Source organism: Sciurus vulgaris (genome assembly GCF_902686455.1).
Source record: "Sciurus vulgaris genome assembly, chromosome: X".
Taxonomy (NCBI): Eukaryota; Metazoa; Chordata; class Mammalia; order Rodentia; family Sciuridae; genus Sciurus; species Sciurus vulgaris.
In genome coordinates, this window is record NC_136471.1 from 125,280,133 (window position 1) to 125,304,940 (window position 24,808).

The window sequence follows — 24,808 nt, forward strand, 5'->3', positions numbered from 1 at the left end:
CAGTCAACAGTCAACTTTTCTTTTAACCAGTACATGTCTAGCCATTATTTGGCACTATCCTAAGTAATACACACACTATAATTGGTAACTTGTAGATGAAGGAGTGAGGCACAGAGAAGGAGTTTGCTCAAGATTACAAAGCTGTTAAGGATTAGAGCCAGAATGTAGGTAGAATTCACACAGTTTAACTCCAGATCTCACAACTCTTAACTATTATGTTATGCTAGCAAAGTGCCATCCTTCAGGCCACCTCCTCTCATTTAATAGGGTTAGGACAGCTGACAAGAGGAAGTTTCCCCCCCTACCCCATTACCTCCAACTCCACCCATAAGAGAAGAGAGAGACCAAAACCAGAGTTTGGAAAAGAGGCAGAAAGTAAAATTTGGACATTAACTGCTAAATGTTTAAACTCAGTCTGTTTCCTCATGTCTCTGGTCTCATTGCAGCTCAAAGTTGACTTCCCAGATCTCTAGACTATCAACCAAGGATGCCGAGAAATTCTAGAGTCAGAGAGCAAAGTGAAAAGGGAATCAGCTGTGGTATTCACAGTTAAGCCATGCTGAACACACAGCGAGGAGTAATAGAAAAAAGTTGATTGAATCATATTTTTAAATATTTTCTTTAACTATTGTGTCTATCAGCAGGGACGACAGTACTATTTAAAACCTAAACTCAGTATAACCAACCATTTTGCCATCTAAGTGAAAATATTGAGAAATAGATCTTTATATTGTTTCTTTCCCTCAAAAAGGTTGGTCAAGGAAAGAAAAAGAAAATACAGAAATGTTAAAGCTTCCACACTCTTCTGTGCTGCTCAAGGTGAGGTCGCAAACTGGCAAGGCGTGGGCCTGAGCTGGCTCACAAACCTGTTTTGTTTGGCCTGCATAGTGTCAGCCTGCACAGCGGTTTCTTTTCCCTCAGTGTTTAAAATTGGAAATAGTTGCCAACATAGAAAAAAAAATAAGCAAGTATCCTATGACAGATGTATTGCAAATAAGTTCTACTGTTCTGCAGCTTGCCAAAATTCTTAGTCATGAATTCTGATAAACAGAAGTTAAGAACTTTAATGAAATACAATTTATCAATCCTTTCTTTTATGGTAAGTGCTTTGGGTGCCCTAGTTTAAAAAAAAACATGAAATTCATGAAGATATTTGCCTATGGTTTCTTCTAGAAGTTTTGTTTTACCTTTCATATTCATAAGTATGATACATATTGAATTAATATTTGTGCATGGTAGGGATTCCAGGTTCATTTTTTTCCATATGGATATCCAATTGCTTCAGTGCCATTTATTGAAAAGACCATGTTTTCCACCACTGAATTATGATGGCTTTTATTGTAAATCAAGGGATTGCATATGTGTGGATATATTTCTGGGCTCTCTGTTCTATACCATTAATCTATCATTTCAAACAATATATACTGCACTGCCTTCATTAACATAGCTTTATAAGTCTTGAAATCTGCTAGTCTTAAGTCCTTTGATTTTGTTCTTCTTCAAAATTATCTGGACAATTCTTTGGGTTGAACACCTAAACTTTGTGCATGTATGTTACAACTCAACAACAACAAAAAACACGCACAGGACTTGCGGAGGTGGTAAGGGAGATGAAAATCTAGCAACTGAAGGAACTGAAAATCTAGCAACAAAGGAGTCTGCATGGCAGTAATACAGTGCTGCCTTTATAAGCAGGTAGACAGGCTCCAATTTGCCATAGTCTCCACCATTCCCTACTATTTCCTGTCACTGAAGCAGATGTGCCAGTGCCACTTTTCATCTTACTCTTGACTCACTTCCCTCACATATATTGCTGCCTGAGCCCTGGAGGTATTTGGATTAATGAACTAATTTAGTGGACCTTTTTCATGAAGTTTTGGACACACGAAGGGGTATCCCTGGTTGTAGTGAGGAGGTGGCTAAATTGCTCTAGGTAATTGAGGATAAGAACATCACTCCCTCTACCATTACCTCTGCCTCTCAGAATCTCCAGAAAGTCCAGGATGTAGGCTCCCATAACACATGGGTGAGGTCCAAGTTAATTTCATTTGAATTTCAAAGAACCTCCAGATACAATTCTCTGTTATCTGTATTCAATTTTTTTTTTTTTTTGCTCTCCTTAATTCCTTTCTCCAAGCATTATCTTTCTCTTCCTTGACTTTCCTTCAACCTTTTTTGGGGGGTTGGGCAGTAATGGGGATTACCTCATGCATGCTAGCCATGTGCTCTACCACTGAGTACAATCCTAGCCCTTTATTTCAAATTTTATTTTGAGACCAGGTCTAAGTTTCCAGGCTGGTCTTGAATTTGTGATCCTCCTGCCTCAGCCTCCTGAGTAGCTGGGACTACAGGTGTGTGCCACCAAACCTGGCCTTATAGTTTTGATTAACTCTAATATGGGGTGGAGGCATATACCCCATTCTGTAGTGCTACCAAGGATGGAAGTAGTCTACCCCAGTATAAGAATAGGAGGTACATTCTTCCTACAAAATTTAAAAATAAAACTGAGTAAAAGTCAGTTTTTATTATCACCATGCACCAAGAATTCTAAACAATGTCAATGACAAAATGCTCTCCCCTCAAAATATTTTATTGTTCAATGTTCTAAACAATTACTGTGGCTGTTGCTGAGTTTTAAATATAACACATGCACACACACACACACACAGTTTATACGTTCTGATGATGCTTTTCTCACATGTGGATATTGACAATTTTACATGGCTTCTGTGCCAATTCCTTCTACCAAGTGTGTTAAGAGGATTTCAGGGCAAATGAAGGAAGGTATATCTGGGTTATAATCTAATACCAGGTTCTTTTCATTTTGTGTTTGAAAGAAAAATACAATGAGGGAAACACCACTCAGATGCCTGCAAATACTGCTGTTCACACTTCCCAAACATCTCATATTTAAAAAACAATATGACAGGACTCTTTGGAGTTGGAGTTTGCCGTGAAGATGTTCCACTTGGAGTTTTTCTCCTTTAGGCTTCATGATTTTTCAGAACTATTAAATAAACTCATTGAGCACTGTTGTTCAAAAGGATATGGCAATCCCTTTTTCATTCCTTTAGAAGGGAGACCAATAAAGTAGAAGGGAATTGGGAAGGAAGCAGGAGGGGGGTTTGGGGAAGTACTGGGGAATGAAATTGACCAAATTATGCTAAGTTCATGTATGCATATACCACAATGAATCCCATTTTATATAAAATTCTAAATGCACTAATTAAAAATAATAATAGAAGGGGAACCAGTAGAGGAAAGGGATCAGGGAAAGAGGGGAGGGGAGAAAAGAGGAGGAAGTGGGGAATGAGAGTAATCAGTGATGTTATGTGCATGTACAAATATGTCACAAGAAATCCCACTATTATAATGTACTGATGAAAACCATAAAAAGGGGGGAATTTCATATTTTACCTTTATTTCCAAAGTCTTCATTTCTGCACATTGATAGCCTTCCTGATAAGACGTGTTTTGATAGCACCTCTCGATCATCTCACGGCCCCTTTTTCAAAAAGGAAAAAGTCTCATCTTCACATAGAACTCCTGTCTACAAAGGTTTAGTCTCTTGTGTTCTGTGCTTTGGTCCTTTGTCCCAAAACACACCACGATATGTGTAACAACTCAAACTAACAGATTTGGTCTATGTTAGAAACACTAGTTTACAATATTCTAGGGAATGGGAAAAACAGAAGAATATGAATCACTCCTTGAATACTAATGATGTAAAAAACTACATGCATTTATTCTTTTTTTGTTTTCTTTTTTCTTTTTGGTACCAGGGATTAGAAAGACCCAAGAGCACTTAACCAATGAGTCACAGTCCCAGCCATTTTTTATTTTAAGACAGGGTCTCACTAAGTTCCTTAAGGCCTTGCTAAGCTGCTAAGGCTGGCTCTAAATTTGCAATCCTCCTGCCTCAGCCTCCCAAGCCACTGGGATAACAGGTGTGCGCTAATTCATTTGCTCTTAAATCTTGAAAGTAACTTTAATCTCAGGGTCATTTACGCCTTCCCATTGGAAGACTTCCCCATTTGGCTTTGTGCCCAATCTTTGCCACCTCCTCTCCTCCACATTCTATGTCCATCATCCATCCCATCCACCGTAGAATCTCTTTGCATTTCCCAGAATACACTGTACTCTCACCCTACGTTGCTTTAGCACATGAAATTCCCTCTACTGGGAACACATTCTTCTTCCTAGTGTATGCTTTTCCCTCTTTAAGATTCTTCTTCCAGCAAGGCGAGATGGCATGTGCCTGTAATCCCAGCAGCTCAGAAGGCTGAGGCAGGAGGATCACAAGTTCAAAGCCAGTCTCAGCAACTTAGTGAGGCACTAAGCAACTCAGTGAGACCCTGTCTCTAACTAAAATACAAAAAAGGGTTGGGGATGTGGCTCAGTGGTTAAGCACCCCTGGGCTCAATCCCCAGTACAAAAAAAAAAAAAAGATTCTTCTTCTACAAAGTCTTCCCAGATCCCCACAGCCTGGTTTAGATGCCCTTCTTGTATATTCCTAAACTTTCTGTTAGACTACATTTCCTAGTCTCTCTTATGGTTAACCACTGTTATGTGGTCAAGTTCCAGGGAGTGAAATATGCACAGAAGTTATGTGTGTCATTTCTGTGGAGAGAAAATGTATCTTCTCCACATTTTGTCTTTTTACCACCCACTGGTTAGGAGAACATTCCCCAGTCTTAAGAGGGCAATGAAGTCACACACGGAAGGAATCTCAGTCTCTGAATAACCACAAGGAAAATGACCCAGCTATGAACGTCAACCCTGGATTGTCAGGTGAGTGACACTCACTGAACTCTTGGTGGTGTTCATTTCATCAGTGAGCCTATCCTGATCACCTTGCAGCACCTATCCCACTCTGCACTGCCACTCATTTGTAGGCCTCTGCTCCCCTGGGCTGTGGGCTTCTTCAGAAAAGGGTTCTGTCTTCTTGGTCTCATCTCCAGCTCCTAACATATAGTGCTTGGTTACACAGTTAGGACACGGTACCTATAGAAAGAAGGCCAGGGGACAGAAAGAACTCATGGATGGATGCAGCAAAGGAGCAGGAAATCCACTCAATAGGAGACTGGTTCCTCCTAAAATCATTCAAATTTTACAGGTAAGAAACTGCAACTGGGGTGCAAGCAAGAGGTCAGGATTTTGAGTTAATACTTCCTGATCTTTCCTTATCACACCACTCCAGCTAAGTATACTATGATAGAAAGATTCTTGAACAACAACAACAACAAAAAAAAAAACATTGAAAAGATAAAGTGAATAAACTGACCCCACACTAAGCCATGTTTTCAGTTCAAAGGACCTTTAAAATATACTGCGAGTCAGCCATGACACCCCGTGACTGCCAAGTGTTTACTGTGTGCAAACATTGAAGGACCTGTCTCAGATCATCAGATGAAAATAATCACATCTCAGGTTTTGATTTCATTGGGAAGACTACCACCTCCTTGTTACATCACTTGCATTAAGTGCACATGAGACCAAATGGAAATCACAAAATACTGACACCAAGACTCTATAAGAGCCACTTAGTTATCATACATTTATTTTTAACATAGCACCCCAGTTTCACATCATGTACATTTTCCAAAGTTGGAGATTCTTAACTTACTATGTTCTTCACAGATTTTTCAACAAATGTGAAAAAGAGGCAGTAAAAGTTAGCTTGAGTCTACAAGTCACAATCCAAATATAGGACACTCTCAGGGATTTATTTAAGGTCAGTATACATAATGTTCCCAATGCTTAGCAAATGAATGAAACTCTGGCTGAGTGAAATATTAACACAACTTGTTAGCACATTATCATGAAAAGACAGAAGGCATCAAATATATACTTTGCTGTTACACTTTTTACTGATCAATGTACCTGAAGTGAAAAAATATACATTTTTTTTTTTTTTTTTTTTTTTTTACTTTCGAGATTAAAATAGACCATCAGCTCATTCTCTCTTTGCCAATAGCTATGAAAACTAAAATGGCTCTTTTGGCCTCTGGCTCACTTAAATATCTTATTTGTGCTGAAGACAAAAAGAATGGCAGTGCTAAAAAAGAGAATATACCTGGTTCCCAAGAAGGGTACAGCTGAAACTGGCACAAGTTAACATACAACAAAAATAACACAACTTAGTTGATCCAGGCTAAATACAATGGGGTTATTACATTCAGTACCAGGGCAGAGCTCCCTGAAGGAGCTTTAGGATCTAGTCCTGTTATTCAATAGAGTGCTTTAGGATGGAACTAGTACCTCAAGGTTTCCTTACTGTAGTTCCTAAATTCCAGTTTATGTCCTTTTAACATCTACTATCCTCTAGTCTTCAGAATCATGAACCCACTTTCTCCAACCTCTCTCAGCCATGAAATTTGCTTGAAATAAGATTGAAAAATTCATAAGACATGAAAAATAAGCGTTCCCCAATTGTTGACAGCGAAGCATGGCTTCTATAACTAGAACAAGTCCTAGCAATTGAAACCCTGCAGTACTTCTTCAAAAAGTTTCCTTTACCATCATATATGTTAGTATCCATGTGAAATAACTATGCAAACCTAAAAGCAACTATGTACCCATGCTGTCTAGCTCATGCTAACACATTGGCTTTTTTGGGAATATTTTCAAGACAGCCTCGGAAAGCCTGCTCTGGGGTGGGTAGCAGCTCTTAGAATCTGCTTGCATTGCTTTTAGAGTCTGTCTCTCTCTGCCTTCTGCTCTTTGTGTTACTCTTTGGAGGGTCACATAACTAGATGCATTTCTCCTCACAAACAAGCAAAGCAGGTGGCCCGTGGAGTAATTCAAACTGCCACCAGTGACTGATCTGTCGGTGTTGGTGAGCAGTCTCCCTTAGCCAGGACTGAAGAATAACCGAGATAGACAGACTGAGGATTTCAAACACCCAAATCCCCACCTCTCACTAGGAACTTGAACCACATTGAGTCATGCTGCAAAAACCATAACAAAACACCCATAACTAAAGGATAAAATTCAACTGATCTTTGAAATCAGTGTTTTAAAAGAGTACACTTGAAACAGAGTAAACCAGTTGGAAAGAGAAACCAAAGTTACTTGTGTTCTATTTAAGTAGAGGGAAAAAAAGATCTCTCAACTGTTAATTCATTTTGTTTGCTTTCATTATGTTCAAACCACAACCTAATGAGGCTACTTGCCAAAAATATGGGAAGGTGTGGTTGCTATGAGATGTTAAATTTGTATTCTTATATTGTTAAAATCATATTTCCTTGATGATTTCTAGTCAGAATGTGTAATTCTAGTTTGCATGGAACAAATGCTTTGAACTCTGAGGTGTTAATACTGCAATTGAGATCTTTCCAACTATTGCTTAGAAGAATGCCCGACTAAATTGCAAGAAACACATTAATTCCAGATATTAACTTATTGATCATCTAAGTACACATCTATTATTACCGTGGCTGTGAAATCATTTAAGAAACAGACAACTATTTAGAAACAGACTATAGAATCAAATCACATCTAAAGAGAAAAACGTTTTATGATAGTTCAGACATTGGTAAGAAATCAAAGGAAAAATCCATGGTTTTGATCACTCACCCTGAAGTATGCTAAAATTGAACATTTTAGACCCAAGTAACCAAAGATATATTGAAGAAAACTATAACTTACTACATATTGAGTTCATTTCAATCACAGTAGTCTATTTTAAAAAACAAACTCCCAGAAGGGATATGGGAATGGAATCCATTCAAAGCAACAGCTGTCAAAAGTTCTGCCAAGAAATTCAGAGTAACTTATTGCATCATGAAAGGTGAGGTGTTCAGAAGAGCAAACAGTTCAATAATATTCTTTTCTTTCAGATTTTATTTTTCAATCCAAGAGAAATTTGTAGATTGAAAACATGTTTTCATATTTAATGATTAATTAATCAATAAAAGTCAACATGGTAAATAGGAAAAACCCTTCTAATATTAATATTTTTTTTATATTGACAGAGGATAGAGGACCTAACTTGGAATCCATAAAAGGGCTGGCATCCCAACTCTACCATTAGCTACCTCTTTCTATGGATTCTTGGGCCAGGAACTGCTGGTTTGTAGGACTTTGGTTTCCCCACATGCAAACCACAGGAGATGAGCACCAGTCCTGCCCAGATCTGACTTCCTATTCTCCAGTGACTAACAAGACGGGCACAGCTTCCACCTAAGCTGACTCCTCTCACAATTAGGCCCAAGCACTTATGTAATATTTGTAAAGAAGTTACTAAGGCAAATATCTGCCTTGATTTACAACATACACATCTGTTCCAGATAGCTACCATTTGGTTTGGCTTCAGATCTGCCACATAGAGAGGTGGCAAAAGCACTATGCCACATACAAGATATGCTGAGGGACCCAACAAGTCCACTACCAGCTCCTACTGTGCTTTTATCTGTGAGACTGGAGGATCCTGCTGGGGAAGACCACTGAACAACAAGGTAATTAAGCCCCCATAAATGAGGGCAACATTAACCTTCTGTCTGCAGAGTTCTACCCAATAAGCTAGACTAATTTTGGGGCAGTTGTATACAAGAGGTATAATGGTGGTTTCAATAAGTCAGACTGTCTAAAAATCACATAAAGCTCACAGAAACATTATCAGGAATTATAACCCTAAATTAAAAGTGTGCATCCTAAGAAACAGAGAAATAGAGGATAAGCACTAGTTAGGTGATAATAGTAGTATGTATGTGTGTGTGTGTGTGTGTGTGTGTGTGTGTGTGTGTGTACACACAAATATTTAATCCTTTTTAAAAAATTCATTTCTAAGCACTAATAAATTGTGACCAAAATTAAGTCCAGCTAAGAAGACAGGGTATAGACATCACTGGTGTGTGCTTTGATGCAATGCCTATCTTAAAATATTGGTGATGGGCTGGGGATGTGGCTCAGTGGTAGAGCACATGCCTAGTATGCATGAGGCCCTGGGTTTGATCCCCAGTACACCCAAATTTTATATATGAGAGAAACTTGGAGGGCTTTGATTGTCCAGTGCAAGATTTTTCCTTTAATGAAAACGAAGCCAACTAAACAAAGCCCCAACCTCCTAATCTGGCTCACTTTGTCAATGACTTCATGGGGGAAACAGCATGTCAATATTTTTCAAATGCATAGTATAAACTAACATTCCTTAGTTTATATGTCTGGTTGGTGGATATGAAGTACTATCCTGAGTGACTGCACATGTACTGGAAGATTATGAGATAAAGTGCATATGCTAGTCTTTCCTGGATTGAATGTACCAAAAGCCAAACGTGCTGTGAAACATGTGCAATAAGAACATTGTTGATAAAATTTGCTGCAGCCCCCAGATCTCCAAACATGGGGAAACAAGTTACCAAAAATTTGCACTGACCCATTCATAATCTTAGGAAGGGTTTAAACTCACTTCCAACCCTTCCCCACAAGAACCAAAAAGGCAGCCAAAAGGAAAAAAGGAAATAGAGAAAGAGTTCAAGTTTCAGGACTTTCAAAATCGAATCACTTCAAAATCCTTAAATATGCATGGAATAGATTCAACAATTTGTTTTTCTTTGGAAAAACATCATCTGTTTGAGCATTTCTCTTCTGCTGTTAAGCTATTGATAAAGCTTGCCAGTGGAACAAGGAAGTATTAGATAAATGCCTACTTTTTCTAAAAGTTCTCAGCTCTGTTGAAATCAATGGCTTAATCCCAATGTAGCAAACCTATCCAAAACCATTTCAAAAAGGATCCCAGGAACACCCTATCCCACTATCCAAAAATTGAGTAAATTAGCAAAATGCACAAGAGACATTATGTCTTATTATATAAGTCTCTCAAAGTGGGTGAAATTGGCAAGCCCTGTGAGGGTCTGGGACCCTGAGGGGTTGGTCAATCCCCACTGTCAACTTGGCCTTTCAGGAGAACTAGTAGTTACCTAACTTTCTCTAGCGTACTGGCTTCTGCAATTTGAGCTTCTATTTACACATACCACCTACCCTGGAGTCAGGTGAGCTCCTCTTAACTGAATATAAACCAATTACTTTTCAAGGGTACACTTCACAAAGGACCAACTAGTCATAGCCAGTGTGAGGACTACTTTCTTTCATTACTTCTTCATATCCAATACTTTCATGGTCCAGGTTCAAATAAATACAAAAATAACTACCAGAGATTACCGGGTTATTGGTAACCTTTTTTCTTTCCTCCCCAGTCTGGATACCTGGGTTCAAACAACAAATGTTTATCAATCTGGCTTTCAATAGTTGATGGGTGGTTTCCAAACTCATGCATTTACAGATATGCTGTCCCATGCAGGATAAAAGTAGAGATCTGGCAACTATTTATTTAATTTGATAGGGCGAGGCAGTTAAAGTAGATTGCTCTTGCCCAGAATTTACATGAAAGGACTGAGTTATCTGAGTTGACGGCCCAGATCGGCCAAGTTAAATAGCTCATTGCCAAAATCTCCACTTCACAGAGGTGTAAAGACCAATAAGTCTTTGACATTCAATAGAGAACAATAGTCATGTATTATTTATAGCTAGATATAACATCAAAATGGCACTAGACAAGCAATTTTTGGCATATAGTGGTGGAGGGCATAGCGCCAGTCTAAATCTGATGCTTTTGTTTTATCTTAGCTTTTGTTTTTATTATCATCATGCCAAAGACTATCCACTTGGAATCCCAATTATTCAGGAAACCAACCTACTGCATGTGATATACATATAAAAATAAAACAAGCATCCTGAAGGTACTTGGTTATAAGGTTTATACAAATCATAAATTCTTTAAATAAATAATGCTCTAAATTATTTGCTAAAAGACTGATTTTTGGTAAGTAGCAGCATCTAATAACTTGACAAATTACTTAAGAATGGGAAATAAATTTCACTGATAATTACAATTTCAAGTGTGATAATCAGTTGAAGTATTTTTTCCACCACAGTAAAATACACAAGTGAAGTGCAAGAGAAAAGGTCATATGGATTATATTCTGCTGCTCACACCTTTTGACACAGTCAGATATCTATGACAAGTAGTTAGGCTCAAACATTCAAAAGAAAGATCTTGGCAGACAAGGTCACCCACTGTCACTTGAAACGTGGAGGTCACAACACAGTGACTGGACGAAGTTGTTCCAATTGGTTTTCCAATGCAATTCGTTCTTGATGAACCTCCTGAGTTATACAAAACAGGGAGAAGAAAAACATAAAGGAAAGGGGTTATTTCCTGGGTTTATCTCTACTTTATCAGATATTCAAAGGAAACTTATAACTAGATCCACAAATTCTTAAGTGTTGGAAGGGATCCAATTTAAAGTTGATGATTACACAAAGGAAGATTCACAATTTCTAATCTCTCCACTCCTTTCTGAAGACGATGAAACGAAACTCATGAACCTTCTTCCATTTCCCCCACCTTAGTCTTACCTTGTTTTGATAGGATCAGCAGGTACCAAAGAATGATATTAAAACTTAAAAGGCCGATTCAGAAAGACCATAAAGCAAAAGCAAGTTCCTAATACTGAGAGGTAAGCCATCAGAGCTAAATTTCTAGTTGCAATCTCTGGCTTCTAATCCAGGAACATACTCAGGTCTGAGGGATGATAAGGAACACTCATTGTCCCTCTACCAAAGTTTTCTCCAGGCTCCTGCACAAAATATGCTTAATGTGTGACTTCTTGGCAAAAGGCAGAAGAGAGGATCGGCAATCTGCTGTTTGGGAAATCAAACTTTCAGGCCTAAAATAATTTTTTTGAAAAAGAGAAGGGGAGCACACACAGGCATTCTTGAGTCAAATTAGTAAGGTGGTAAAGAATTCTCTATAAAGGCTCAATTCTGAGATGTTTCAGAGAAACCAACACACTAATAATTAGCACAGAGTACAAGTGTTTATTCACCCACCCTCTTTTTCACTCAACCAAAAGTCTTTTACTATCTACCTACTACCAGCCAGATACTGCTTCAGTCATGATGGTATCAGCAAAGAATAAGACAGAGCAAAGCAATGCCCTTACATGGCTTATATTCAAACACCTAGAGAAAGACAGTAAAATAAACTGACAAGATACTTGCAGGAGGAAATGAATAAGATGTTGTAACAGAAGAGAATCTGGGAGAAAGCAGAGAGGGTGACCAGGGAAGGCATCTCAGAGATGATGCTATTCAAGCAGAGATTTGAGTGCCATGAAGACTGAGCCATATGCAGATATAGAGAAAGGATATGCAGGAGGTCAAAGGACAACTGCAAAGGCCCCAAGGGAGGAAACAAGTTTGGTGAGTTTAACGAACAAAAAGATCTATTTGACCAGAGCAGAGGGAACAAGGAAGATGGTAGCAAGAGATGAAGTTAGAGATTTAGGTAGAACCATACTCTATAGGGCCTTGTGTGTGGAAGGAGGAGTGTGGACTGCATTTAAAGTACTGGGGGATGGAATCAAGGACTTCTAATCAAGGAGAAGACATGACTCAATTTATAATTCAAAATTCTCACTCTGGTTACTGTGTAGACAATGTATTACAACAGTGTAAGTGTGCATGCAGGGGAGCAATTATGAGGGCACTACATGAACCCAGCTGGAGAAATGAAAATGGCTTCAATCGGAGTAGTAGTCATAAAGATAAAGAGGAGTAGGTGAATTCTAGATATATCTGGAATATAGAAATGACAAGACTTGCTGGTGAAGTTGAAATAGGAGTGAGGGACCCTAAAATTCCATCTCACCCCAATTAGAATGGTGATTATCAAGAACATAAGCAACAATAGGTGTTGGTGAGGATGTGGGGAAAAAGGTACACTCATACATTGCTGGTGGGGTTGCAAATTAGTGCAGCCACTCTGGAAAGCAGTATGGAGATTCCTCAGAAAGCTTGGAATGGACCCACCATTTGACCCAGCTATCCCACTCCTCGGCCTATACCCAAAGGACTTAAAATCAGCATACTACAGAGATACAGCCACATCAATGTTCACAGCTGCTCAATTCACCATAGCCACATTGTGGAACCAACCTAGATGCCCTTCAGTTGATGAATGGATAAAGAAACTGTGGCATATATATACAATGGAATATTACTCTGCCATGAAGAAAGATAAAATTATGGCATTTGCAGGCCAATGGATGAAATTGGAGAATATCATGCTAAGTGAGATAAGCCAATCTCAAAAAACTAAAGGACGAATGATTTCGCTGATAAGCGGATGAGGACATACAATGCGGGGTGGGAGGAGTTAGGGTTAGGGTTAGGTTTAGGGTTAGGGATAAGGAGGGTGGTAAGAATGGAGGAAGGAAGGACTGTACAGAGGGAAAAGAGGGGTGGGAGGGGTGGGGGGGAAGGGAAAAATAACAGAATGAATCAAACAACATTACTCTATGTAAATTTATGATTACACAAATGGTATGCCTTTACGCCATGTACAAACAGAGAAACAACATGCATCCCATTTGTTTACAATAAAAAAAAATAGGAGTGAGGGAAAATTTAAGGATGACTGTGATTTTAGGTTAAGTTGATAGCTGGTGGTAGGAAGACTTGATAAGAATAGGCATTTCAAGAAGAGGTTTAGAAATTAATTATCTCAGATGTATATTATGTATCTAGAAAGAAAAAGCTGAGTGAGGAATTATATATGCATATTTAGTGATTAGAGGAAAAAGAAGCAGGCTTGACACATAAGCATTTGCCTGTCACTAGCTTATGGAAGATCTCCAAAGCCTTGGGATGATATAATATCATCCTAGAAAACAGGATAGAGATTTTCACATAAAGGTGGAAGGCTATGCTATACTAGGTCCTCACTTACACAGTCCTGGAACTCTACTAAAGCAACATAGGAACTTTTTAAAAATCATAGAGTCACAAGACTGGGAAAACAAAAGAGAAGAAGAAATGATAGCAATGAAATATATAAGCTGAAAGGCAAACAGATAAATGGTAAATGACTTAGCAAATGTGGGGTGGGGTGAGGGGATGTGGGAATTCTGCCAGCTGCTAAGTACATCTATTCCGAGTATACATTCTAGGGTCGAGGAAATAGCCACAGTGTGGGCTTGTGAATGCACTGCACCCACTGTGAGCTGGACCTGACCTCCATAAGCCCCTATTCTGATTGGTGGACCACAGGAACCGTTGGTCTCCTAAAACTAGTGCCAGTTCAGAGGCAGTGCCCAGTCATTCCCATAATACACAGTCACCCTGGTAAATGGCCACAGGTCCTTCTGGGAAGTGCTAGAAGATTAATAGTTTAAAGTTTTGGCAGCATAGGGGAGCCCTTCATTAAGGAAACTCACAATGGTCATTTGTTCAAGGAGCATTTGGATTTGTCAATTAGCTTAGTCAAGGAACTGACTAAAGGGCTATGACTAGACCTCTGCTTTGGTGATTCTCCAAACATCTGTTCACTAGACCTAGAACTTTACTACACATACAGATCAAAGAAAGGAAGCTGAACCACAAGCTAAGCATGGTGAGAACATAAGAACCAATCTGATTTTGCACAGAAGAGTCCCTGAAGGACTCCAACTGGCAGCACCAGATACCTATGAAAGCGAGAGTGAACGAGGGAAGGAGGACTGTCTATAGTGTCAACTGGAAGTCTGTTTCATAAGCAATTAGACCTCCACATCATTCCTGCCAGGAGAGAAGAACACTGGAGATTATTGACTGAAATGGTAAAACTGAATATCTGGATAAGTGAGAAACAGGCACAGGTGAGGACGAAAGATACTGGAGAGTAAATAATTATCCTGGATATTGGTAACTACAGTCCTCTTGCTCCAATGAACCAGGTCTTTCCATTCACATAGGAGACCAAAACCTTGTCCTCTCTAGAGTCTCTCACCAGACCAAGAAGGAGCCAATGAAACTGCCTTTGCAGGTTCCCCAACTATATGACCTAACCAGGTCACTGAAAAATACGAAGTTGACAAGCCCCCAATGTGCTATGCATTTCCAGTCAATAATTCAAATTCCTCTTAACTATGAGAAAAGAAGGGTCATCAGATACTGAAGGAAAACACCTAGGAGGAAATACACACAATAAAACAACAACAACAGAACCCCACCTATTCAGGAAGACAAAAAACTACCATTACAAGAACACATCTTAACTGGGCTAGAAACGTAGCTCAGTGGTAGAATGCTTGCCTAGCATGTGTGAAGCCCTGGGTTCAATTACCAGCACTGCAAAAAAAAATGTTTTCGTAGTAATGAAAAATAAACAGAGAACAAAAAATGAATGTTTGGTTATTAAAGGAAGACGTACAATTCACTGGGATATATTCATATATGTACATAGGCTAGTTGGGTCAATTTCATTCTACCACTTCTCCCTCCACCTGTCTCCTCGATTCCCTTCCTCTACTTCACTGATCTCTTAAGAGTTCTTTATATAATCAGTATACAAGTTGTTTGTCAAATATGTGGTTTGTAAATATTTTCTCCCAGTCTGTAGTTTGCCTCTTAATTCTCTTGACAGTGTCTTTGGCAGAGAAGTGCTTAATTTTGATGAAGGCCCATTTATTGGGTTGTTTTCTTACAGATTATGCTTTTGGTGTGATTTCTCACCTCAGGTCATAAAGACTTTTTTCCTATATATTCTTCTAAAAGTTTTACAGCTTTATGTTTAGCATTTACATCTTTGATCCATTTTAAGTTAATCTTTGTTAAGGTGTAAGGTTTAGATCAAGGTTCGCTTTTTTACATATGAATAACTAATTGCTACAACAAATTGTGCTGGATTAAATATTAAAATGGGGAAAAAATGAACCTTGACCCTAACATTAATCATACACAAAATTTAAATCAAGATGGACCAAAATCCTAAATGTAAAAGGTAAAAACAAAGCTGTTAAAACAGGAGAATATCTTTATAATTTGGAATAGACAAAGATTCCTACTATAGGAAGAAAGTAATAACTATAAAAATGGTCAATTTATACTTTATCAAAATTTAAAACTTATGCTCATGAACACATAGTTAAGAAAATGAATCAGCAAAACAAAGACTAGAAGAAAATATTCACAAAATTTGTATCTGACTAATGACAGGTAATCAACATATGTAAAAAGCTCCTACATACAACTCAACACCAAATCAAGGCCAAAAGCTCAATTAAAAAACTGGCCAAAAGATACTTCATAAAATACAAAAGATAAATAACCACACAGGAAAGTGATCCACATAATTAGTCATCAAGGAAACGATGACAAAACTACATCACCACTGACGTGCTAAAATTAAAAAGAGTAACACTAAATGCTGGTAAAAACTGTGGAACTGGAACTTTTATATAGTAGTGATGGGAATGTCAAATGCTACAACCATGTTGGAAAAAAGCAACAAATCCTAAACCTAGGCATTTACCCAAGAGAAAGGAAAAAATATTTCCACAGAAAAACTTGTTTAAAATGCTTTTTTATTGAAAATTGTCCTAAGGAAACAGCTTCATCTTTTTTCTTTTTCTGAACCCAGGGACACTCCAACACTGAGCCACATCCCCAGCCCTTTTTATATTTTTATTTTGACACAGGGTCTCACCAAGTTGCTTAGGACCTCACTAAGTTGCTGAGGTTGGCTTTGAACTTGGGATTCTTCTGCCTCAGCCTCCCAAATTGCTGGGATTACAGATGTGTGCCACCATGCTTGGCAATAGTTTCGAAATGTCCATGAATAGAGCTGACAACCAAATTGTGGCATATTCAATCAATGGAATACTATTCAGCAATAAAAAGGAAAAAATTACTGATATACACAGAGCACATGAATCTCAAAAACAACACCAAGTGAAAGAAGCTCTGCACCAAAGTATGTTACAGGTTATCATTTACATAAAGTTATAGAACTGGCAAAACTATGTATAAAAATTTCAGAATAGAGGTTGCCTGTGTGTGGCTGGGCTAGGAACTGACTGGGAAGGACACAAGAAAACTTCTTAGAGTGATGGTAATATCCTCTAACTTGACAAGGGTTTGGTTCCAAGAGTATATATATTTATTACAAATTCAATAAATGTAACACCTCAGATTGGTACATTCACTGTATGCAAATTTTATATCATAAGAAAAACCTGAGAACCTAATCAATAAATGGGCCAAGGAACTGGACATACACTTTACAGAAGAAGACATACAGGCAATTAATAAATATATGAAAAAGTATTCAACATCTCTAGTAATTACAGAAATGCAAATTAAAACAACTCTAAGATTTCATCTTACTCCAATTAGAAGGGCTATTATCAAGAACACAAACAATAATAGATGTTGGTGTGGATGTGGGGGAAAAGGCACACCTTTACATTGGTGGTGGAGTTGCAAATTGGTGCAGCCACTCTGGAAAGCAGTGTGGAGAATCCTTAGAAAACTTGGAATGGACCTACCTTTTGACCCAGTTATCCCACTCCTTGGTTTATAGCCAAAGGACTTAAAATCAGCATACTACAGTAACAGAGCCACATCAATGTTTATAGCAGCTCAGTTCACAATAGCTAGACTGTGGAACCAACCTAGATGCCCTTCATCAGATGAATAGATAAAGAAACTGTGGTATATATATGTATATACAATGGAATATTATTCAGCCATAAAAAAGAATAATATTATGGCATTTGCAAATAAATGGATGGAATTGGAGAATATCATGCTAAGTGAAATAAGCCAATCCCCAAAAAACAAAGGTCAAATGTTTTCCCTGATAAGTGGAGAATGATATATAATGGGGGTGGGGGGTGGGGAGGGAGAGAAGAATGGGGAAACTTTAGACTATGTAGAAGGAAATGAGAGGGAGGGCGGTATAAAAAATGGTGGACTGAGACAGACATCATTGCCCTATGTACATGTATGATTACACAAATGGTATGAATCTACATCATGTACAACCATAGAAACAAAATTATGTACCCCATTTGTATGCAATGAATCAAAATGCAGTCTGTAAAAAATTAAAAGATAAATTTTAAAAACCTGTAAAAATATTGAACACTAGCTAATGATATGTGTGCTAAAATATTTAGAAGTACTTAGATGTCTGAAATGTATCAAAAATATATGTTAAAAATAATATGGATTAATGGATAGAAGAGAGAGATAAATAGCTAGAGATGTATATAGACCATAATAAAAAGTGGTAGAAGTAAAGTAGTGGCTATGTGAATATGCATTATAGGACTCTTTCAACTTTCCTACACATTTGAAAATTTTCATAGCAAAATATTTTGGCAAGGGGAGCATAAAAAAGAGAAGTCAGGGAAGGAAGAGACAGTAAAGGAGGAAGGAGGAACACCAATGGAGGAGAAGGAAAACCAGAAAAGTGTGGTATTCCAAAATCCAGTTAGAAAAGTGATTTCTGAGGAGGAAATGGTTCGTTGTGTATATTCTCCTGAAAATGCAAATAATATGAGAACAAGCCTGTTGGGTTTGGCCATAAGAGGGTTGTGAGTGGAGCAAAACAAAGCCATACTGAAAAGGGGAGAGAAAACCATTGGTGAGGAAATAAGACAGTGAACGGAAACAATTGCTAAGAAATTTTGTGGTGAAGGGGACCAAAGAAATGGAGCAGTAATTGGTCAAGGGCAATGGACAATACTGGAGCATGTTTATGGATGAACAGGAAATGATCCAGAAGAGAATCTTGTCTCACCAAAAGATAAATTCAAGTACTAACCCCCCAGTACCTGTAAATGTGACCTCATTTGCAAATAGGATCTTTGCAGATGGAATCAAATCAAAATGAGGTCATACTATATTACAATGGGCCCTAATCCAATGAATAGTGTCCTTATAAGAAGCATACAATAAGAAGAGGAATTTGGACAATAATACAGGGAGATCTAGGAAGAATTCTATTTGACAGTGGAGGCAGAGATTGGGAGTGTTGTGGCTATTGGCCAAGGAATGCCAAGGATTGCCAGAAACTACCAGAAGCTGGGATGAGGAAATGAAGAATTCTCTCCTGGAGCCTTCAAAAAAAATGTGACTCTGCCAACACTCAGACTTCTAGCCTCCAGATCTGTGAGAAAAGAAATTGCTACAGTTTTAAGCCACTGAATTTGTAGCACATAGTTATGGGAAACTAATGCAGAGGAGAGTAATGATTAAGAGAAACAGGTGATAAGAATTGCACTGATGTCCTTGAGAAGGTGAGATGGAACCATTTTCATGGTACCAGGAGAGAGGCTGCCCTTTGATAGTACCCACGTCACTTCCTTTGAAAGAAATCAATGCATCACCTTTCAGAGAGGATTTTAACGATTAGGCACTAACTCAGAAGCTTTGGACAACAAATGCTTCAAACAGACTTTGTGATAGATTTATCTTTCCTTTTAACACACATAATACACAGCCTACATATAAAACTTGCTGGTCCCTCCAAGCATGAAAGAACAGAGGCAACTTTTTCCAACAGGAATGGGCAGCCAATGGTCAATAAAAAGCAAAATTAAAAAGTAATGGAAGAGCCTAGTAATCCAAATCTTGGGAGCATTCCTTACCTTAAGCTGCTGTTGGAGTTCACTGTTCAACCGAGCCAGAACTGCATTGGCCTCCTTATTTTTGCGGATAGCTGTTTGAATGGCCTTCTTCTGTTTGGAAGACTGCCTATAGAAAAGTACAAACATTTTGGTGAAAAGAGCCTAGAGGTCTGGACCCTTGCAGGTCAGAACTCTAATTTATGAGAGGCGCTAAAATAACAAGGGCTAACATCACAGGGCTCCAAAAATAAAACCCCATATTCATAGGTAGGCAGATATGCACCCAATGAAACAAATTCGTCAGGATGCATTATTTACACCTGAAATCATTCCCATTTTATAACTTGAATAAAAGCTGTGAATTGGGTCTTTACAAACATTAGTGTTCCATTTATTCTGGACATTTTAATAAGCATTTCTTCTAAAAAATCTTATTTATTGGAATGTCCTTTTGTGCAAGCATTAATAGCAGTTGGCCTCTTTAGACAAGTCTGAAGGAAAAGAATAGAAGAATATTCTCTTTAGCTGCCTAGCTCTCCCTTATTTCTTTTTTAATACATAGTGTGTATATGTGTGTATGTATGTGTGTGTGTGTGTGTGTGTGTGTGCTGGGGTGTCCATGTGCATGCACCAGCATGAATCTGTGGCAATTGAAAAAAATGTTTTAATATTCCTGAGTTAACTCAATTGTAAATTCAGAGAACAGGTGTAACTGGGTGGCTATGTGTTCTACTTTGCTCATTACAGTGTCTGCCTAAACTGTTTGGTCATAACTCTTCTTACTACCTGCTTTACCTCTCAAAACTGCCCATGGTTAGGGTGATAAATCAACACGGTCATCACAGGCATAACCTACAAAATTTTATTCCATAGCAAAAATTACAAAATTTTTAGAACAAAAGGGTGATTTATATTTCCCTAGAAAAACAACAATTTTGCAGTTACTGGGAAAAGGATTCTAGGCTGGAGCAACTGAACTAGAATGGTCTATGACCACTATATAGATAAAATTAATATTTACTGAGGATATACAGTATGCTAGCCACTCTGCTTATCTGTAGAAGACACAATCCTGTTCCCAGTAAGTTCAGAATTAAAGATTACTTTCTCATCCATAGAGTGGCAGGCAGAAGCTTCCAATCTGCTTTTTAAAAATATAGACAATAGAGAGAAGGGAACAGAATGGGGAAAGGGAGGGGGAAGGAGAGGTACTGGGGTCCTAATTAGAAAAAGATATATTCCATGCTTGTATAATTATATCAAAATGGATTCTATTGTCATGTTTAACTAAAAAGAACCAATAAAATTCAATGTAAGGAAGTAAGGCAACCATTGTTCTACTCTCTACTTCCATGAGAGTGAGAAAAAATATATTTCTAGATTAGATTTCTGGCTCCAGAATAAGATATAGTAGACACATTTCTCTCTACTCTTCTGCTAAGTACAGTGAAATATATGGACAATGTACAAAGATAAACATAAGACAACTCTAAAAGATGGAGTAAAGAGGTAAACCAAAAAGAGAACTTAATATCCAACGAAACACACAATAGTGAATTCTCTGGGTTTTCTTTTGCATTGTATATCCCAGACTGGATACTGTAGCAGTCAGTAATCCATAAATAACAGTGAGATCAGAAAAAAAGAACCCTTCCCCCAAAATTCTGTTTTCTCTAGCCAAAGGAACTGGAAAGGGGTAGCCAAGTAATATAGAAACTTCTAGTCAATAACTACTCTACTACAACCAAACACCACAAAAAAACATTATGACCCCCAAATCCAATCTTCATCAGTCAAGGACAAGTGGGAAGACTAGACTTCCTCCTCTGGGCACCCCTAATGAGGCCTCCCCGTCCCACCAAGGCAGTGTCAGAAAATGTTGAGTAGGAAGTAAAGGACCTTCACTACTTTCTCATGGAAAAGAACCCTCTTTTCACTGTAGAGGCCACATGAGGAGCAATAACCAAACACCTCTCCTCTTCCCAGCCAGGGTGGTATCAGTGGAAGTCCAGTGGGAAGCCTGAAGTACCACCCGCATTCAGCAGTAACAATGCACCCCTCCATCCCAAGGGTGTAAAAGGAAGTCAAGTAGGAAAGCACGATTAAACAGAAGATTTTCATAAGATTCAGAGTTTCATAACATAATACCCAAAATGTCTAGGATACAATAAAAAACTTTATCAAATGAAGAAACAGAAAATCATGATGTGAATTAGAAAAGACAACAGATGCCAACACCTAGATGATGCAACTGTGGAATTATCTAATTAAGATTAAGCGCATCTAAAACAAATTAAAAAATAGAAAATTTCAGAAAATGAATAGAAGATATAAAGAAGAACCAGCCAGGCATGGTGGCATATGCCCATAATCCCAGCAACTGGGGAGGGTGAGGTAGAAAGATTATAAATTCAAGGCCAGTCTCAGAAACTTAGCAAGATTCATAGCAATTTAACAAGATCTTGTCTCAAAATTTTAAAAAGGCTAGGAATTCACCTAACTGGTAAATTGCCCCAGGTTCAATCCCTGATAGGATCAGACTTCCTTAACAGGACTCCCATAGCACAAGAAATAAAAGCTAGAATCAACCACTGGGATAGATTCAAACTAAAAAGCTTTCTCTCAGCAAAGGAAACTATCAGCAATGCGAAGAAAGAGCGTACAGAATGGGAGAATATCTTTGCCAATCATACTTCAGATAGAGCACTAATCTCCAGAATCTATAAAGAACTCAAAAAACTTTACTCCAAGAATTCAAATAATCCAGTCGACAAATGGGCTAAGGAAATGAATAGACACTTCACAGAAGAAGATCTACAAGCAATCAACAAACATATGGAAAAATGTTCAACATCTCTAGTAATAAGAGAAATGCAAATCAAAACCACCCTAAGATTCCATCTCACCCCAATTAGAATGGCGATTATCAAGAATATGAGCAACAACAGGTGTTGGCGAGGATGTGACGAGAAAGGTACACTCATACATTGCTGGTGGGGCTGCAAATTAGTGCAGCCACTCTGGAAAGCAGTGTGGAGATTCCTTAGAAAACTTGGAATGGACCCTCCATTTGACCCAGCTATCCCACTCCTTGGCCTATACCCAAAGGACTTAAAATCAGCATACTACAGAGACACAGCCACATCAATGTTCATAGCTGCTCAATTCACAATAGCCAGACTGTGGAACCAACCTAGATGCCCTTCAATTGATGAGTGGATAAAGAAGCTGTGGTATATATATATACAATGGAATATTACTCAGCCATAAAGAATGATAAAATTATGGCATTTGCAGGCAAATGGATGAAATTGGAGAATATCATGCTAAGTGAGATAAGCCAATCTCAGAAAGCCAAAGGACGAATGATATCGCTAATAAGTGGAGGATGACACATAATGGGGGGGAGGGAAGGGTTAGTGTTAGGGTTAGAGTTAGGGTTAGGGAGGGGGACAAGTATGGAGGAAGGAGGGACTGTATAGAGGGTAAAGAGGGGTGGGAGGGGTGGGGGGAGGGAAAAAATAACAGAATGAATCAAACAACATTACCCTATGTAAATTTATGATTACACAAATGGTATGCCTTTGCGCCATGTACAAACAGAGAAACAACATGTATCCCATTTGTTTACAATAAAAAAAAAAGAAAAAAGAAAAAAGAAAAAAAGAAAAATACGATGAATGCTTCCTCTGACATTATACTAGGGAGGGAAGAGTATTGCCATCTTGTTTTTTCCAGGTGAGGATGAAATCCAGTTTCCATATTTTACCTCCATTTACACCGTTGGGAATGGAGGGGTACATTATCGCTGAAAAATACAATGACTAAAATTAAAATCTCAATTGATGGACTCAACTACTGAATAGAGAAGGCAAAGTCAGTGAATTTGAAGATAGAAATTATCCAAACTGAACAGAGAAAATAGACTGGAATGAAAACTGAACAGAGCCTCAAGGACCTATAAGAGAATAAGATCTAGTATTTTCCTCATTGAACTTCCAGGAGAGAAGGGAAAAAGGTGAAAAAGCATCTGAAGAAATAATAATTGAAAATTTCTCAAAATTTGGCAAATGACATAGCCTATAAATTCAAGAAACTGAAAACCCCAAATAGCTTAAATTATAATCAAAGTGGATAGGAAGGATAGTAGAATGAAACAGACATTATTACCTTATGTAATAAGGTACCTTATATATGACTGCATGACTGATGTGATTCTACATGTACAATCAGAAAAATGAGAAATTATACCCAATTTCTGTATGATATATCGAAGTGCATATATGCATTCTACTGTCACATACGACTAATTAGAACAAATTTAAAAAGAAAAAATTCTTGAAAGCAATGAGAAATGATTAACTTATCTGTAGGGGTACAACTCAAATGACAACAGATTTCTAATCAGACACCATGATGGCCAGAAGGAAATAACACATTTTTCAAGTTCAAAAGAAAAGAATTACCAACCTAGAACTCTAGATCCAGTAAAAATAACTTAGGAATTAAAAGAAAACTGAGACATTTTTAGATAAAGGAGAGTAAACATATTGCCAGTAAATATACGCTAAAAGAATGGCTAAAAGAAATTTCGGAAACAAAAAAGGGATGTAGGAATCTTAGAACATAAGGAAGGAAGAAATAACAACAAAATGGTAAATATAATAAAACTTTCCCTTCCCCTTTTGAGTTTTCTATAATTTGAAAACTTAAATGAAACCCATCAATTGCTTCAAAGGCACAAATTACCAAAAGTCACCCATTATTCTGCATTGCTTTTGAAAATTGTTTGAAATTTTCAAATTTCATTTAAAAATGTATTTTTAAAACTCCCCAAAATAAATCTCTAAGTCCTGAAAGTTTCACTGGAGAATTGTGCCAAATTTCAAAAAAAGAAATAATACCAATTCTCTATAATCTTAACCATAGAAGAGAACATTTCCTAGTTCATTTTTTGAGGTTAATATCACTAATACCAAAAGTAGGCAAAGACAGTACAAAAAGGCAATAAGGAAATTAAGCACAATATCCTGATGAACATAGATGCAAAAAACATAAACAATTTATTAGCAAAAATAATTCAGCAATATATAAAAAGAAGTATATACCAGGACCAAATGAAGTTCATTCCAGGAATGCAAGAATGATCCAATATTCAAAAATATTATATAACCTACCATTTTATTTTTAACTAACAAATGAAAACATAAAAATTGTACATATTTATGGGGTACCATGTGATGTTTCAACACATATACACATTGTGTTGTAATCCTCCATCTTTTTTTTTAATAATATGTTATTTTTTTATTGTAAACAAATGGGATACATGTTGTTACTCTGTTTGTACA

At 37.7% G+C, this 24,808-nt stretch overlaps 1 protein-coding gene and 1 long non-coding RNA gene across 8 annotated transcripts in view; one reads left to right on the plus strand and one right to left on the minus strand.

The window, feature by feature from the left end:
• Nucleotides 1–1,782: 1,782 nt before the first annotated feature.
• Nucleotides 1,783–5,932, plus strand: LOC306650884. The gene is made up of 2 exons (XR_013761055.1): nt 1,783–4,939; nt 5,034–5,932. It is a non-coding gene; the product is annotated as an uncharacterized lncRNA (long non-coding RNA).
• REPS2 (RALBP1 associated Eps domain containing 2) overlaps nt 5,852–24,808 on the minus strand; it is a 214,054-nt gene continuing 195,097 nt past the window's right edge. For all 7 annotated transcript variants that reach the window (XM_079123178.1, XM_079123176.1, XM_079123177.1 and 4 more), the window contains 2 exons: nt 19,479–19,584; nt 5,852–11,166 (listed from right to left, as the gene is read on the minus strand). In XM_079123178.1, the coding sequence (XP_078979304.1) occupies nt 11,098–11,166; nt 19,479–19,584 (175 nt within the window). In that variant the 3' untranslated portion in view covers nt 5,852–11,097. The remainder of the gene's footprint in view (nt 11,167–19,478; nt 19,585–24,808) is intronic.